This window comes from Telopea speciosissima, chromosome 11 (genome assembly GCF_018873765.1).
Source record: "Telopea speciosissima isolate NSW1024214 ecotype Mountain lineage chromosome 11, Tspe_v1, whole genome shotgun sequence".
Classification (NCBI taxonomy): Eukaryota; Viridiplantae; Streptophyta; class Magnoliopsida; order Proteales; family Proteaceae; genus Telopea; species Telopea speciosissima.
The window spans coordinates 35,012,795-35,029,409 of NC_057926.1; the positions used below are offsets into that span (position 1 = coordinate 35,012,795).

At 40.4% G+C, this 16,615-nt stretch overlaps 1 protein-coding gene across 1 annotated transcript; it reads right to left on the reverse strand.

The window, feature by feature from the left end:
* Positions 1-2,328: 2,328 nt before the first annotated feature.
* LOC122645011 (protein FAR1-RELATED SEQUENCE 7-like) lies at positions 2,329-4,664 on the reverse strand. Its single transcript, XM_043838365.1, has 5 exons — positions 4,448-4,664; positions 3,699-4,210; positions 3,286-3,567; positions 2,470-3,183; positions 2,329-2,385 (listed from the first exon to the last, which is right to left on the reverse strand). Exons 1-5 carry the CDS (start codon positions 4,662-4,664, stop codon positions 2,329-2,331), a joined length of 1,782 nt encoding a protein of 593 aa, XP_043694300.1.
* Between the last annotated feature and the right edge of the window lie 11,951 nt (positions 4,665-16,615).

The window sequence follows — 16,615 nt, forward strand, 5'->3', positions numbered from 1 at the left end:
GACAATGGGATATATTTAAAAGCCTCACTGATGTTTATGGGATTTGATTTCCACCTGACGCATTTCTAGTCTCTTAAACCAAGACTTGTATGAGAATAACACCTCATTATGAAATATAACATAGTTGTCATGGTGCCAAGGTGAGGCCAAGGTGCCCAAGAAAAGTGTCACACTACAAGTATATATATTTGCTATTGTCCATGATTTTTTTCATATCCTATGCATGGCTTCCATATTACAGGTATATTTCCTTCATCATCTGGTCATTGCTGCCTTTAAACATAACACCACTGATCGTGAGGGTATACCATAACACCTTTTGGCAACTTGCATGTGTGCGTGTGGCCCAAATCATCAATCCTGTACGTTCATGGATTTCATACAAAAAAAAAAAAGCTTAATTTGAGGATTCGTTTTTCAATATAGGAGTTTTAGTTATTTGTCAAATGAGTTTGTCCTTTTTTGTTTTGAGGTGCATGGCTTCTAGTAATTGAATTAAGTATAGTTAAAAGTCCTCTTATGATCACTTTACTATGGGCCTTAACTTTTGCTGGTTCAAAATCTCTCCATACATTTGGCTTGTAGCCAGCATATTTAAATGCTAATGATGATTTGAAGAACTATTGCTGCTGGTTTGGTGTTTATTTCAACTCTCTTGAAGGTCTAAAGTTTACAATTCACTCTGGATGTGATTCTTGGAGCCCTACTGGAGTAGAGCTTGCAGAACCTATTGCCTCCCTTCTCTATGTCCCTATTATTTTTCCTTCTTTTTATTTTCTGTTCTTGTTCAGTTTATGTATGTTTTTGGTCTATGGTTTACGTAGTAGGTGGGTCTTTAGCTCAAAAGGAAGAGCACCTGGGTTTGTTCCCAGGAGATGATGGTTCGACTCCATCACGACTCTCATGTAGCAGTAGTTTCTTATTTAATTTCTTATCTTGAAGTGAACTGATTTACCCATCAAAATAAATTCTCATTCGGTTAGATACTCTAAATTAAGACGGGACGAGACGGGACACCCCTTGCTGCCTCTATAGTCTACACCTAAGCACACACTCACACTCACACACTCTGCCCCACCCCTTGCTGCCCCTACACCTGAGCACACAATCACCCCCACCCCTTGCTGCCGCTACACCTAAGCACACACTCACACTCATACACTCTGCCCCACCCCCTGCTGCCCCTACACCTGAGCACACAGTCACCCCCACCCCTTGCTGCCCCTACACCTAAGCACACACTCACACTCATACACTCTGACCCACCCCCTGCTGCCCCTACACTTGAGAACACAGTCAACCCCACCCCTTGCTGTCCCTACACTTGAGCACACAGTCAACCCCACCCCTTGCTGTCCCTACACTTGAGCACACAGTCAACCCCACCCCTGCTGCCCCTACACTTGAGCACACAGTCAACCCCATCCCTTTACATAAAATAAAATATCAAAGGCAAAACTCAATAGGAGTCTCGGTGGATTCGAACCACCATATACTGGGTGTAAACCCCAGTTGCTCTTCCGTTTTGAGCTAAAGACTCACCAAGCTCCATAAACCACATTAGTTTCTTCCAACATAAAAAAAGGGAAAATTTCCTAGATCTACTAGATAAGAACGAAAATTACAAGATAAGTTTCAAATTTGTTTTACATCCACTATTTTCTATTTTAAAAAGATTTACTCCATCCCCAAAGTTGGTTAGTACTCGTGCCACATAAGAATACAATAAAAAGAAGATGGTGGATGCTAGGGTTCACAAACCCCTCCAGGGTTTTAGTATGTTCCAAAATACCCTCCCAATACCTATTCCTGCCCCACGGTGGAAGGAACTTGGTCAAAACAAAAAACAAAACAAAACAAAAAAACAAGAGTGATAGAAACAATATAAAAACAGATTTTTGGGGCAATTTTGGAAGTTTGTTTTTATTTTATTCTTGTGTGGCATGAGTACTAAACAACTTTGGGGATTGAGTAAATCTTTTCAAAATGGATAGTAGTGGATGTAAAAAAAATGTGAAACCTACTTATCTTATAATTTTCGTTCTTATATAGTAGATCTAAGAAATTTTCCCTACAAAATTTCTTAGAAACAAATTCAATAACTAATAACAGCAACAAACAATAGAAAAGAACAGTATACCAACTAACATAGCTTGAAAACCATAATTGATCAATTTACCGAGTAATACCAGTCAAAGGCGAATAACTTAATAATTGTTTAATAACTTACAGTACCAAGAAAAGCAGAGTTCAATGTATTAAATGAGAGATAGATTAACCCATATATGTTCAATAATCAAAATGTAAAGTTCCTGTAAGAAGGGTCAATTACATTTTTGAGGGTCGGGAAGACAACAAGGATGACTGGGAATAATCAACAGACCCCTGCACAATCACGACAATGCAATTAACAAACTTGATAGTACATAATGGTGTAATGAAATGAAAATAAGTTTCAAGACTTCTTACCGCTAATAGTGAAGTGAAAGAAATGTTGTTGTTATCCATATCTTGTGATTCACCATTAGGATTCCAGTTACCTTCATGGGATGGTGCGCTTGGTTGAATTAGATGAGAAGATTGGGAAGTGCCAATTTCCACCGCTTTCTTCTTAGATCCAAACTTTTCCATGAAACTCTTCCATTGCTTGCTTCCTTTGCGAGGCTCTCTCTCCTTCAACCTTTTTATGTTCACATCATAATTCTCATTTGGGACATCCATTTGGGGGGCATCGACTACAATATTTTGAAGTTGTGCGCACAAATAATTAGCAACTCTATCAACCAATGAATATCCCTCAGAAGAATTTGATGCGTCTGAGGCTATCCTCACTAGTTTAGGGCAAAGAAGCCTATAACGTTGTGTATAATCCAAGTTAACATCTTCTTCAACTTGGACTCCGTCACTACGTTCCACTATCATGTTCTTTGCTCCCCATGTCCATCTCCTCAACACATAAGGAGCAGGAATGAACTTGATATCCAACACATCTAAGATTTTCCAAGCATGGCAGCATAGAATGCCGAATGTTTCAAACTTCCTGCAACTACAAGCAATAGTAGGGCCAACTGGGTGAAACATAACATTGAAATCCCCTTCTCTTTTAACAACAGCAACTATGTACTCACAAATGGCTGGACTCTCATTTCGATATTTTAAGTTGCAAGCAATAATCCAAGCAAACTCCTCTTGAAATTCTTCAAATATTCTAGGAGTGTAAACTTCTGACGTTTAGGTCATAACAGGTGACATGGGAAAGATATTTCTTGGAGTTTTATTTCTTGCCTCAAACTCGGCCTTCAACTCCTTATAACGCTTATCGTTCACCACCCTCTCAAAGTGCTTAAAAAACTGCACAAGATCCAAACTGGATTTCAAGTAATCCTTCAGATCCCCATTCAAACTCTCACTGAGTTGTGTACTTCGCATACCTATGGTGAAAGTCTTCTTCATAAAACACTTAGCCCGTTTCTCTTTCAACCCATAGGTACGATCTAACCATGAAGAGTCTTTAACTGGATAATCACTACGTAATTTCTGCCATGCATTTTCAAACTCTAATACTTCCTCATAATGAAACATACAAGTTTTAAAATCTTTAAAAAATGTGATCCATCTTTCATAAAATTTCCTAGATGTTTGATGCCATTTTGCATTATGTGCCAAGTACACAAACCATGCCATGTATTGGTAAACACCTCAGATATCGCCTTTCCCATTGCAGCATCTTGATCAGTAAAAATGGTTAATGGTTTCTTCTGCCCATGGGCTTCTAGAAAAGTCTTAAATAACCATTTGAAAGATTCTGAAGTCTCATCATATAACAAGGCAGCCCCAAAAATGCATATACCTCTATGGTGATTAAATCCAATAAATACATCGAATGGCTTATATTCTTTATTGGTGCAAAATATCGTATCAAAGGTAATAACATCACCAAATTGGGCATAGTCTATTAACATCTTCGGATCATCCCAGAATATATTTGTTATCTTCTCCTCACTATCCAACTGCAACGCGTATGTAAAAGAAGGATTTTTCCTTGTTTGTCTTTCAAAGTACATCAACAAACTACCGGATTCACCATAAGATAAGTCACGCTGACGTTTTGTTCGGAGATAATTCTTATGGTCTTGACTGGTGTATCCAAGGTTTTCTCTTCCACCTGCTTGCTTGCTCATGTAATCAAATATGGCCTTAGGTCTTATTCCTGAATCATCAGCCAAATTAATCTCTACCGCATGTGCATTTGAAACTTTTCATTGTGATCGCATCATATGGAAGGTAGATGGTAAATGAAGAAAATGATTATGCTCTTCAACAAAATCATTACACTGATATTGTCCATTATCAACACGCACAATTCCCATCCATGCATGACAACCAGTTCTTGTCTCTGCTCTAGGTTTATTTGTATCACTATCTCGATTGTTAGTTTTCCTCAAACCTTGTTTACTACATACAAATTTCCTCGAAGTTAGGATTGACTTATCGGCTCTACTCCAATGTGCATATTCTCTCCTCATACTGAATCCCATCCTTCCCCCATAGGAATTGTAGAATTCATAAGCCTCCTTCTCTGAATTAAAATTCTTGCCAATCAGAGGCTCATTCTCAACATCTAGACCTATGTCTTGATCTCCCATGGTATTATCTCCTTCCATGGTAAACTACAACTGCAAATATAGAAATCACATGGACAATCAAAAGGAAATTGTTACATACGAAACAATGAAATGATTAAATAAAAAACAGGAAAGAAAAAAATACAAACCAATTTTTTATTCAAAAACTTCAATAGCAAGCAAATTCTTCAGAAAGTCTACTTAAAACCATCAACGGTGAAACCTCAATCATATTTTGATTTTGAAAGACTAGATGGAAGGGAAAAATCTATTAAAACTATTAAAAGATCAAGTACCACAATAGAGTTCATTATAATTAATAATTAGTTGACATCTGACTTTTAAAATTTACAATAGGTTACTAGTAAACAAAATAGAGTTCATTATTTCAGGCTCCCTTGTAACCAAGCCTCCTCAAATACCATAATAAAGTTCTTACCTCTTCAAGTGTTGCTATCAACCAGCAATATTCCTCAATATCCCTTGGCCATTGATAGTTGTTTTCAGCAAAGACTTTAATATAACAATACTTCAATATTTTCCTCTGGAACTTCGAAATGTCCTAGAAATAGAATCTTTGAGTTTGAACCATCATACAGCTCAATGGGTCCACTCAAAAAGCTCAATCTCAGCTTATGGGCTGAATTTCTTCAAATACTAGAAAAGGTGTCAGCCTAAAAATTAAAACCCGTCAGCTAAGAGCACCACTAGCCATAAAATTTGATCCCTACGAAACCAAAGAAGAGATGCTGTCAATTAAGGGAAAATTTTGATTTACTAGGGGAAACCTCAAAGTTATAATCTTGGGCTCCAACATGTGGTTCCTCACAAAGCAAAACTAAATTGAAGCAAAGGCTCATGAAAGCACTCTCAGACAGCAAGCAAATTCTTCAAAAAGTCTACTTACAACCAACAGCAGTGAAACCTCAATCATATTTCGATTTTGAAAGACTAGATGGAAGGGAAAAATCTATTAAAACTATTATAAGAGAGAAATCTCAACCAGAGACACCAGAAGAAATCAATGCATGGACTCCTAGTATTGAGAAATCAGAATTTCAATAAACTTCAATAATACATCGACTGAGATACTTATTTTTTCAAGTTAAATCACACTGAAATACACAACCTTATTCAAAGAATCCACTGAAAAACTGTGGAAAGAGGGAAGCACCAAAACAGGGACAGTTACGACATCAATACTAGAAAATTCAACAAGAAACTTAAAAATGGAACTATCACGATAAGAGTTTAATTCAAAATCAAACCTTTACCTATCTACACAAAAAAGAAAAACTTCTCTGCAGATTTGATTGAAAACGAAGTGCTCCTAAGAAATCAACACCACAAAACTAATGTCTCCTAACAAAGAGCATTAACAAGCTTTATTATGAAGCGGCTTCCAGTCTCCTCTATTTTTTAATTTCTCTTTCATGTCTGAGATGGGCATGGCTTTTCCTATCCTGGGCTCAGGAGGCACAAAGAGCATTGACATGAATGTTTCCATAAGAAAAGATTGAAAGTTGGATTGAAGGGGTGGAGTTTAGAAAAAGGGTAATGGTAATTTGAGTGTCAAGAGAATAAAGAAACTCGATTAGCAAGCACAAGAAATATTTGACCTGCGATTAAAGAAAAAAAATTCAAGACCATTAATTTGTTCACCATGAACAATCACGGTTGTTCTTTACCAAAAAAAAAAACCATCCCAATCTTGCAACCACTCAAGAAAACCCATTCTTCGATGAATCGAAATCATAAACCTTTCCATTAACTAATAAATCCAATTACAAAATACAAATTTACAGTATTATTCTAACCAGAAGTTGGGATTTGAAGTTTCCTGTGAATAGCCGTGTTTGAAGATCTCATAACACGATGAGCGAGGGCAGTAGATTGTCTGTCACAGGTGGAGAAGATTAGAAGAAGGCAAGAACGCAGATAGAGAACTCTGCCGCAGGTGGAGAGGATTTTGAAGAGGCGAGTACTAAAATGGAGAACTCCGTCGCAGGTGGTTGAACTAGCGCTTCGATGCTGCCGGTGGTGGAGACGAGCCGATTCGAAGAGGAACCCGCGTGAATGTCTTTGCAATTTTGTTTGGCGCTCGATTGTGAGAAGGAATTCAATTTTTTGCAGAATATTTCTCTCCATCGCAGCCCAAAATGACTCCCTGTGTTTAATTAATTCAAACCATCCGATATAGCTAAGTCCATATGTCATATATCTGTGCCGCACTAGACGATTTCCAGTGCCCCCCTGTGCTGGAGAGGAGCCGAATCCTCTTAGGAGAGGTTACCATAATTTTCTCATTTTTTTTATTACATTGGTCTTTGGTATTTGCCTACTTGGTCCGTGAGGGTTAGCCGGTTAGGGATTTCTATTTTAGAATTTGAGTAATTGCGTTGTTATTATTTTTTTATTTTTTTATTTTTTTGTATTAACTTTGATATGTTTTTAATTTTGAGTTGTTATTAGCATAACAAGGGTGGGTTACTTTTCCAAATGTAACAAAAAGGTGAAAAGACTATTATACAATAAAAAATAAAACAATAAGTATCATCAAGTAGAACAATTTGGACATTTCATTAATGTAAAATGATATTTTAAAAGGATATTTCTGTCATTTAACAACCTACACTACCTCTCTACTACACGATTGCAATTACAGTTCTCTGTTTGCCTCTTTCCCGCAGATCTCTCCTCTCTCTCATGCATGTGCTTCTCCCTCACTCGATCGCTTGCCGGAGAAGCTGCCGGAGCACCTAGCCTCATCGCGCTGTGGAAGAATTCGAGTGAGAAGGCAGCACAAAAGCCCTAACTTGATTGCTTCCTGCCTCTCTCACGGTCTCCTTTCTCAACAGTCCGGCGCACCCTCACCTCTCCTAGCAAGGTTTCGATTCCTGTTTTCTCTCCACTCTTCTCTCTCTTTCTTAAGAGGTCTGTGGTTGTTGATGGTAAGATATTTCCCCTGGTTTTTTTTCCCTTTTATTTTTATTTTTTCTCTTCTCTCTCGTTCTCATCAGGTGTTTTCCATTCCTCTTTTGATTTTTTCGTTTATTTGAAATTCATAAACTGTAACCTGTTATATATGGGGCATAATTATTTACTCATGTCATCATTCTGCTTAGCACAGTAGATCTTTACAGTCGTGCTATTGTTTTATATGTTGTTTTTTCATGAATGCTTGTTGCAATTTCCTGATGCTTTTAATATGTAAAATATGAACCCCACAGTTCCGTTCTTTCTTATGTTCTAACCCCGCCCACCCTTCGTTTGGATTTTAAACTACACAATTATCTGATGCTTTTAATTTATAAAGTTCACATCTGGTAGCAGGGATGAAATAGAAAATTGCAATGTGAAGGCCTGATAGCAACCTTGATCAAGATGGAGAAGATGAAGGGGTCGCCGGCAAATCGATTTTCAAAGTGTAAGCCTTGGGAAGAGGAAGAAGGGGCGCGCGAAGGAATCGTGTGCTAAACTTACGATTTAACTCTGGAGTTGTTTCCTCATCGATGGGGTCGTTGCACTGTCGAAGATGGAGAACATGAAGGATTCGTCGGCAGATCGATATTGAACATGTAAGACACTAAGACCTGGGGAGAGGAAGAAGGGCCAAGTTGAATTACGAATCAACCCTTAGTTAAGAAATTTAGTTAAAGGTTTATTTTTTTTCACATCTTTTTTATTTATTTTTACCAGTGAATGTGATTTCACTCATTTGTCCTCATGAATTTATTTCCAACTGTGTTCCTAAGGGTAGTTTTAAGAGGGTAGTTGTTGTCTTGTTATGTTTGGAAAAATAACAGACCCTTGTTATGTTAATAATTCGCCTTTAATTTTTGTGAGTTCCAAATTCCAATGTTTTGGATTTTCATTGTGCTTTGGGTTTTTGGATTAACTTTGAGTTTTGGACCGGTCTAGTCATTTTATAATTTCACATTTAAAGCATAGTTGGACACTTGAACCAGGTTTGGTCTCAAACGAGTCATCCAAGTTGATTAAAAAAATCATAAAATTTGATCAAGAGTCATGGACTCATGGATATTCGTCAATCGTCAAGCTTAGAAAATGACCAGACCCGGTGTTGGTCAGTCTAATTTTCCCTTGAATCGATGATTTTGTCCTGGTCTAGAAAAAAATTTCCGAGTTATGCCATTTATGATTGATAACTGGTTGACTCGAGTAGTCAAGTTTATACATAATTATGGTGAGATTGTCAATCATAAGTGGATTGGTGGATAACTGGATATGGTGAGCTTGTCAACCATTACTGAACCAGTGGAGAAGTTTCATTTTCTCTTACTCTCGCTCTTTGCTTCTGTAGCATCTATGTCTTACTTTCCCCGATTTCCCCTGATGCTGTGGAGGTTGATGTCTTGATGGGTATAGTAGAGCAACAAAGGTCTAGGGCTAAACCAAATATGATTCTAAATCGACCTAAATTGCAATTTTACTAATTCAATTTTCTATTGACATGGTTTGATTTTACTAGATATAAGCTCTGATTCTTGCTTTGTTTTGTTGGTCCCTCATTGGTCTTTCGCCGACGAGTCAACGACATTGTTGTCTAGGCGTCGCCTTGTAGATTAAGGTTCTCACCTTTCTTATGTGTTTTTCTTGCTTGTTTGTTTTTTTTAAATATAATAGGAAAATCAAGTCTTATTTGACTCGACTCATCTTTCAAAAAAAACCTGGTGACTCAGCCTTGTCAAACTCGATCAAGATGAGTTGCATTTTTTTATTTTTTTAATGCTATAATTTAATATGATTATATCATTATATGACTTGGACAATTTTTTACCCTCGTTGTCATTGGTCCCTCGTTGTTGTTGGTCTTTTGTCGAGTTTATCATGACTCAGGTCAAAATATCGAGTCTTATTTGACTCGGACAATTTATGACCCAATCTCATCATTTTTTACCCTGACCTTGTCAAACTCAGTCAACTTAGTCATGATTCACCTAATTGACACATAAGAGGTCATCTCTATCTCTTAATTCATTTCTTATTCAAATGTTTATGATTTGTCTTGGCAATGTCTTGGTTTATTTTGAATTTGGAGATTTGCTTATCTTTTATTTGGCTTTTTTTTTTTTGCACAAAATATTCTACATCATGTTGGAATAATTGTCTCCATTGAGAATTAATTAATTTGGTTTTTTTTTTGCATTGTGATGTTGCTTTGCATCTGTAATTAAAGGTCTCTTAGCCTTTTATTTGTTCAATGAATTTACACATTAATCCTTTCCAATCCTGATTAGAGATTATATAATATATATAATGTACTTAAAAGTCAAATTTATGAACCTTATTTTATTAAAAAAATTAAAATAATAGAAAAAGAATCAGAATAGTAGTTGGTGACTTGGTGTCATATTATGTTTTGATAAATAACAGACCCTTGTTAGTTGTTAGTTGGTACATTAATAATTTTCTATATAATAGAATATCATATTATCATGATATATAATCAGGGTCAAAATCAAGGTCAAGATTGGGGCCAAGATCAAGGTCAAGATCAGGGCCAAGATCAGGGCCAAAATCAAGATAAAAACTCAGGGAAAAAATCAGGGCCAAAATTAGGGTCGGGCTGAGCCCGAGGCCTCAACCTAGACCCGACCCGACCCTAACTAAGGGCCAGGCATTTCTGGCCCTAACCCACCCTCACGGCCAAAACTCTTTATCGCATGCCCTATTCGGGCTCAAGGCGGTTTCGGGCCGACAGGGCCAAACTTACACCCCTAGTGAGCAGTGGTATTCTATGAAGAAGAAGCAGGGGGTGGAGTTGGGAGGACGAACAGGGAATGGGGAGTTCTCGTTTCAATCTATGATTCTTGAGCCCCAATTTTTAATTTTTTTTATTCGCCCTACTTCTTCTACGTTCTTCATCGAGGGTTTCAGGGGGGTTGGGAGGACGAACAGGGAATGGAAAGAGAAAGAGATGGGAAAACATCATTTGGGGCGAGGATTTTGTGAGAATTACCATAGCTGCAGAGGGGAAGAAGGCATAGGGTGAAAGGGCATTTGGGTGAAACCCTATAAGGCTTTACCTTTCCTTTGACTGCGTTGGCTGCTGTAGTCTTAAATCTGAAACCATTTTCATGCTTCAGTAGAACTCGGTGAAACAACCTCAATAGCCCACTTGTGGGATGTTATTGAATACAATAACTAGAGCATAAGCGAGGAAGTTTCCTTTCCATGTTGATTTGATGTCCTTACTCTTCTAATTTCTTACGCGAATGGTAGACACCGTCGGAGGAGCAGCAATAGAGATGTACAAGTGAAACAGCTGGAGAAGAGAGAATATTAGCCAGTTAAGGGTAAAATGATTAAACAGTAAAGATTTAATCTAAGAAATCAACGATTAGATTTGGGAGGTGAGTTTAAGGGTAGCGCTGGTACCTTCTATCAATAATTTTTAAGGGTGAAAAGGAGAAAAAATGTTAACAAAGGTCAAAATTGATACAAAAAATTAGGGAAAAAAGTTGCAGCGCTAGCTATAAACTCACCATTAAATGCAATGGTTAAATCTCAGCCATTGAGGTTTGACCTAAAATCTCAACCATTAAATAAGTTAAGGGTTAATCGACTAATAGATTACCCTTTACCAAATAGTGGAGTAACATATTGAAAAAAAAAAAATTAGTGACATTGAACAACAAAGGTTGAGATCTCTGATTTCGGTCGGGAAAGAGCTATTTCTTCGGCGATCATTCTTCTTTCTTTGACCATATCAATCTCGGTATATTAAGGTTAGATGTCTATCCCTTTATCAGCAATATATATCTTCTATACTGGCTATATCATGAGACTGATATCACTATCTATTTCTCTATTTCTTTCTCTCACCTTCTCACTTATGGTTTATAAATCTCAAGTTCAACAGTTCGATTTGTTTAGGCTGTGATCTATTTATGAAAATTTCTCTTAATATAAGAGGGAAGAGTAGCCAATAGAGGAATTAATCATCATTTCTTAATGATTTTTGCCTTTTCCATTTTGTCGAAGCCCTAGATTTGCATTACCTCAAACTCTTATTGTACCTGTTTTAGAGCTATATATTAGCATTTGCTCCATAAACTTGAAATCACCATCAATTTGGCATGAGCATTTTGTCAAAGGTCCTACCTACATATTTGCATTTGATTTGCGTTCCTCCAAATCACAATCGCACATGATGAAGATGTATTAATCAGTATTTGCTCCATAGACTTGCATTCGCCATCGATTTGGTATGAGTATTTTATTGAAGGTCCTACTTATCTACTTTTGATTGTTCTACATCTCTACTATTCATTATTTAAGAAAGTTGTTTGTTATGTGCCATAGAACAAGATGTATGTTTATTTCAGGTTTTAATTCATTTCAGGACACAGCTTATGTGTTCTTACACAGGCTTTAAGTGCTTCCATTTACATATTATATGATTTTACTTAGAATTATATTGTTTTTATTGGAAGCCATTTTTTCTGCAAGATTTATGTAGTGTAATTCTATTTCTCAATGAATCAAATTGTTAGCATATCCAAATTGGGGGTTTTTCGGGTCTTCTTGAATGTCTTTTTCCTTCTTCTTTTTTTTTTTTTTTGGGGGGGGGGGGGAGGTGATGGGGTTTAGAGTAGGTCTCTTGTGAGATTGTGGACTTTTGTGTGTTAGTAAGTAGGATCTGTAGGTTTCTGTTGCGTCAAGAAATCGCTCAGCGGTCCTTCGAGTGCCGTAACCTGCAAAAGACCCTGGGGTGACAAAGGAGAACCGGTGTGGTTCCGGCCTAGGACTCTCCGATGCCTAAGTTAGATCTCTCTGAGCAAACAGATGAATAGTAATATTCAATATGAGTTCAGATGTCCCCTATGGGGTTGTGTACCTTGCCTTTTATAGCAGCGTATAGCGGGGTGGAGAGTCCCAGTTGATGTAGAGTGTTTGCCATGGGTGATAGAGTCCCTGAGTAGCAGGGCTCCTCCTTGATAGGTTGTCTTCCCGTGAGACGTGGTGTCATAGTAGACCTGGTAGTTGTCTTCCTGTAAGAAGTAGTGTCCTTGATAGACTTGGCATCCTTGGTGGATAGACCTCATCTATGTGGTAGATGAGGTTTTTGGAGCATGAGTCCGTTCAGACTACGTGACTCGTTAGGCGGTGGCCTAGAGTCCTTGGTGATGCGATCTATGCCTTGTTGATGGTGGTGGTGACTTTTGTGTTCAAGGGAGACTTGCCCGGGGATGACGTGTTTGGGGAAGCCGTGCCTGGGGATGACGTGTTCGGAGAAGGGGTCTGCACCCCAAGGGGGTTGGCGCCCAGGGAGGTCCATGCCCCCAAGGGGATTGGTGGATGGTGCTTCACTGACTCTGTCTTGGCCCACTCTTCTGGGTCGTGCCATGTGGCGATATCCGATTGGTTGGTGTGAATTTGGGTTCATTATTTGTCCCCCACTCTCTTGGAACGGAGTGCTCAAGAGAGTATCCTCCATCTCCTTGTATCAACTAGGGGGCTCCCTGCGAATAATTTCTTCTCTGAGGGTGTGCTTATGAATAACTTGGTGAGAGAGAGGTTATAGGTTCAAACCCCTCCTTCCCCATCTTTTTGTCTCTTTTTTCTTTTTTCCCATCTTTTTGTAGATATATGCTATTGTCTCATTCTCCCTTTTCACTTTTTGCTTTTCTATTTCTCTTCTTCTCTCTCTTGCTTTTCCACTTTTTGCTTTTTGCTTCTCCTACTTTTGCTTGGCTTTGAGTTTTATCACTATTTATTATGCCCCCCATGTGTTTGTTCTTGGGTCACCATGAGGAGTAGTGTCATCCACTTGCTTGCTTGACTCTTCTAGCCTTGCCTCTAGACTTGGTTTGCTTCATGGCATGCATGGCTCGGTGCTTGGTCCTTGCCTTGTGCTCACATTAGTGCGCCTAGCTTGCCTCGGTCCATGCTTGTTGTTTAATACCTTCGCGTCCGGTCCGCACCTAGTTCGATCGACGCCTGTTCAGATCCATGCCTGTTGCTTGATCAGCGCCCCTCTTGGCGATCTGCGCCCCTCTTGAGGTCCGCGCCTGGCCTGCTGGCTATCGGCGCCTAGTGCATTTGATCCATGCCCGTAGGCGGTCTGCACCTGGTCCCTTCGATCTGTGCTTGCTGGCGATCCGTGCCTAGTGCATTCGGTCCGCGCCCGTCAACTTGGTCGATCCATGCCCGTAGGCGATCCTCACCGGTCAGCTTGGTCGATCCATGCTCGTAGGTAGTCCTCACCCGTGGGCGGTCCGCTCCCGTAGGCATCCGTGTCCGTCTTCTTGGTTGATCCGCGCCCGTAGCCGGTCCGCGCCCATAGGCGTCTGCTCTCGTAGGCGGTCCGCAGTCCATCTGTTCGGTCAATCTGCACCTATGGGCGATTCACGCCCAGGTCCACACCTGTAGGTGGTCCACACCGTTGATTTGATTGCGATCCACGCCTACCCGGCTTTGGTCAATGTCCTTGGTGAGTACTGTTCTTCCTTTCTTGCTTTTTCATGTAGAATCTACATTCTTTTTTTTTTTTTGTTTTTGATTGATTGACCCTGCATTGATGGTTGCAGGCGGGTCTTCTTCTTCCTGGTTGCTTGGTTTTGGGAGATCGTCTCTTTGTTCTAAGTAAGTAACCCATTGGCTTCCTTGTCTGTTCATGTCTTCCTCTGACGACTCTGACCCGACTTCGGTTGGAGTTGGATCTGTTGTGGCATCTTCTTCGGGGTCGTCTTCCCCCGCGGATACTTTTGCTTCCTTGCCTTCCCCCGTTGCTAGTGATGGGGAAGAGGCTTCTGGAGATTCCGCTCCTAGTAGAAGTCGTCAGGCCTCCCGAGCTTCCACCTTTGTTGGCGACCCTAGGAGTAAGTTGGCCCATATTGCTAGCGTCTTGACTTCCTCGGACTTGGTAGTTCGCGTTCTGGAGAAGACCCCTGATTATGACTTCTTAAGGTTCCCAGAGGTCACTATGCTGCTACCTGAGACTGCTGCAGTGGCTCGTGTCTCTCCTGAGGATGGTGCTGTGGTGACAGAGGAGGATGCGATCGCAATAGTGGAGTGTGCTATTCCTCTTGCCGAGGTTGATTTGATGTCTCCTTCTGGATCAGAGGCTGCTCCTCCATCAGATGCCCCATGATTTTATAGATGCTCTTTTGGGATGTTGAACTTTTGGATGATGACTTTTTGGCTGATAACTTTTTGGATGAGAACTTTTGGATTGTGATGCTTGTTTTTTATCTTTTTTATGTACTTGACTTTTTCTTCTGGTGATGTTGATATGGCATGCCTTTGATCCTTGTTGCTTTGATGGTTCTCATATTTGTTCAACCCCATATTGTTGGCGGTCCATATGGATGTCTTGTCTCGGTGGTCCACGGACCTCGGTGGCATAACGCCTTAGGCATAGAGTCTTGGTGGTGGCATAACGCCTTAGGCGTAAAGCCTCGATGGTGGCATAACGCCTTAGGCACAAAGCCTTGGTAGTGGCATAACGTCTTAGGCATAAAGCCTCGGTGGTGGCATAACGCCTTAGGCATAAAGCCTTGGTAGTGGCATAACACCTTAGGTATGAAGCCTCAGTGGTGGCATAACGCCCTAGGCATGAAGCCTCGGTGGTGGCATAACGCCTTAGGCATGAAGCCTCAGTAGTGGCATAACGCCTTAGGCATGAAGCCTCGGTAGTGGCATAATGCCTTAGGCATAAAGCCTCAGTGGTGGCATAACGCCTTAGGCATAAAGCCTCAGTGGTGGCATAACGCCTTAATGCAGTGGTAGTGATTCGATTGAGTGGTAGAAGAAGATGAGTATTCTTGAAACCAACTCTTCCAATGAAATTTTTTTCAAATTATCCTTGAAACAATGATGCCATCTACTGCTACTGCTTCTACTAGTAATACTTTTTCAGGTGTTCTGAGTTCCAGGTACGGTCTACCTTCTTGTCCCCCAGAGTTTTCAAGCGATGGGTCCCTGGACGTACCTGCTTGGAAACTATATAGGGTCCTTCCCAGTTTGCTGATAGCTTCCCTTCTTTTCTTGGCTGTGATGCACTTGCCCTTCTTAGGACTAGGTCTCCCTGATGGAATAACCATTCACGTACCCTAGCATTGTAGTACTTGGTTGTTTGCTGTTGGTAGGCTACGTTCCTCAGCAGTGCCTTCTCACGTACCTCATCCAAGAAGTCTAGGTTCGCTCGCAGTCCATCTGTGTAAATTCTTTTATTAAAGTGTAGTACTCTGTGGGACATGGCGAGGACCTCTACCGGTGTCAATGCTTCTGTTCTATATGCTAGGTGGAATGGGCTTTCTCCTGTGGGTGTCCTTATTGTGGTGCGGTATGCCCATAGAACACTCAGTAATTCTTCAACCCACTTCTCTTTGGCTCCTTCCAGTCTTTTCTTTATTCTGTCCAGCAGGGTTCTGTTGGTGACCTCCACCTGACCATTGGCCTGTGGGTAGGCTACCGAAACAAGCCGATAGTCAATGTTGTAGCTCTGATAAAAGGTGCTGAACTTGGGGTTGTTGAATTGCTTTCCGTTGTCGGAGACTATGATCTTTGGCACGCCGAACCTATAGAGGATGTCATCACGGACGAACTTCTCCATTTCATTCTCTGTGATCTTGGCCAATGGTTTGGCCTCTACCCATTTGGTGAAGTAGCCGATGGCAACCACCAAGTACTTGCGGTTGCCTGATGCTGCTGTGAAGTCCCCTAAGATGTCGACCCCCCACATGGCAAAGGGAATGGGGTTGGGGATCGATGTCAGCTTGGTGGCGGGTAGATGGGGTACTGGGGCGAACAACTGACATTGCTCGCAGGCCTTGACGTACTGGATGGCTTCCTCTTGCATTCTTGGCCAGTAGAGTCCCTGACGGAGGATCTTATAGGCTAGAGCTCTTCCTCCCATATGGCTTCCTTAGATCCCTTCGTGTACCTCTGCCAGGGCATACTGTGCTCCTTTGGGTCCTAGGCACCGAAGTAGTGGTGCCGTGGCCCCCCTCTTATATAGT

Coding starts and splice junctions, on each gene's coding strand:
- LOC122645011 (XM_043838365.1), bottom strand. CDS start 4,664: ATGGAAGGAGATAATACCATGGGAGATCAAGACATAGGTCTAGATGTT. Junction 4,211..4,447: donor ATTTGTATGTAGTAAACAAG/GTTTGAGGAAAA, acceptor CTGATGATTCAG/GAATAAGACCTAAGGCCATA. Junction 3,184..3,285: donor AGTTGAAGGCCGAGTTTGAG/GCAAGAAATAAA, acceptor TTTCAAGAGGAG/TTTGCTTGGATTATTGCTTG.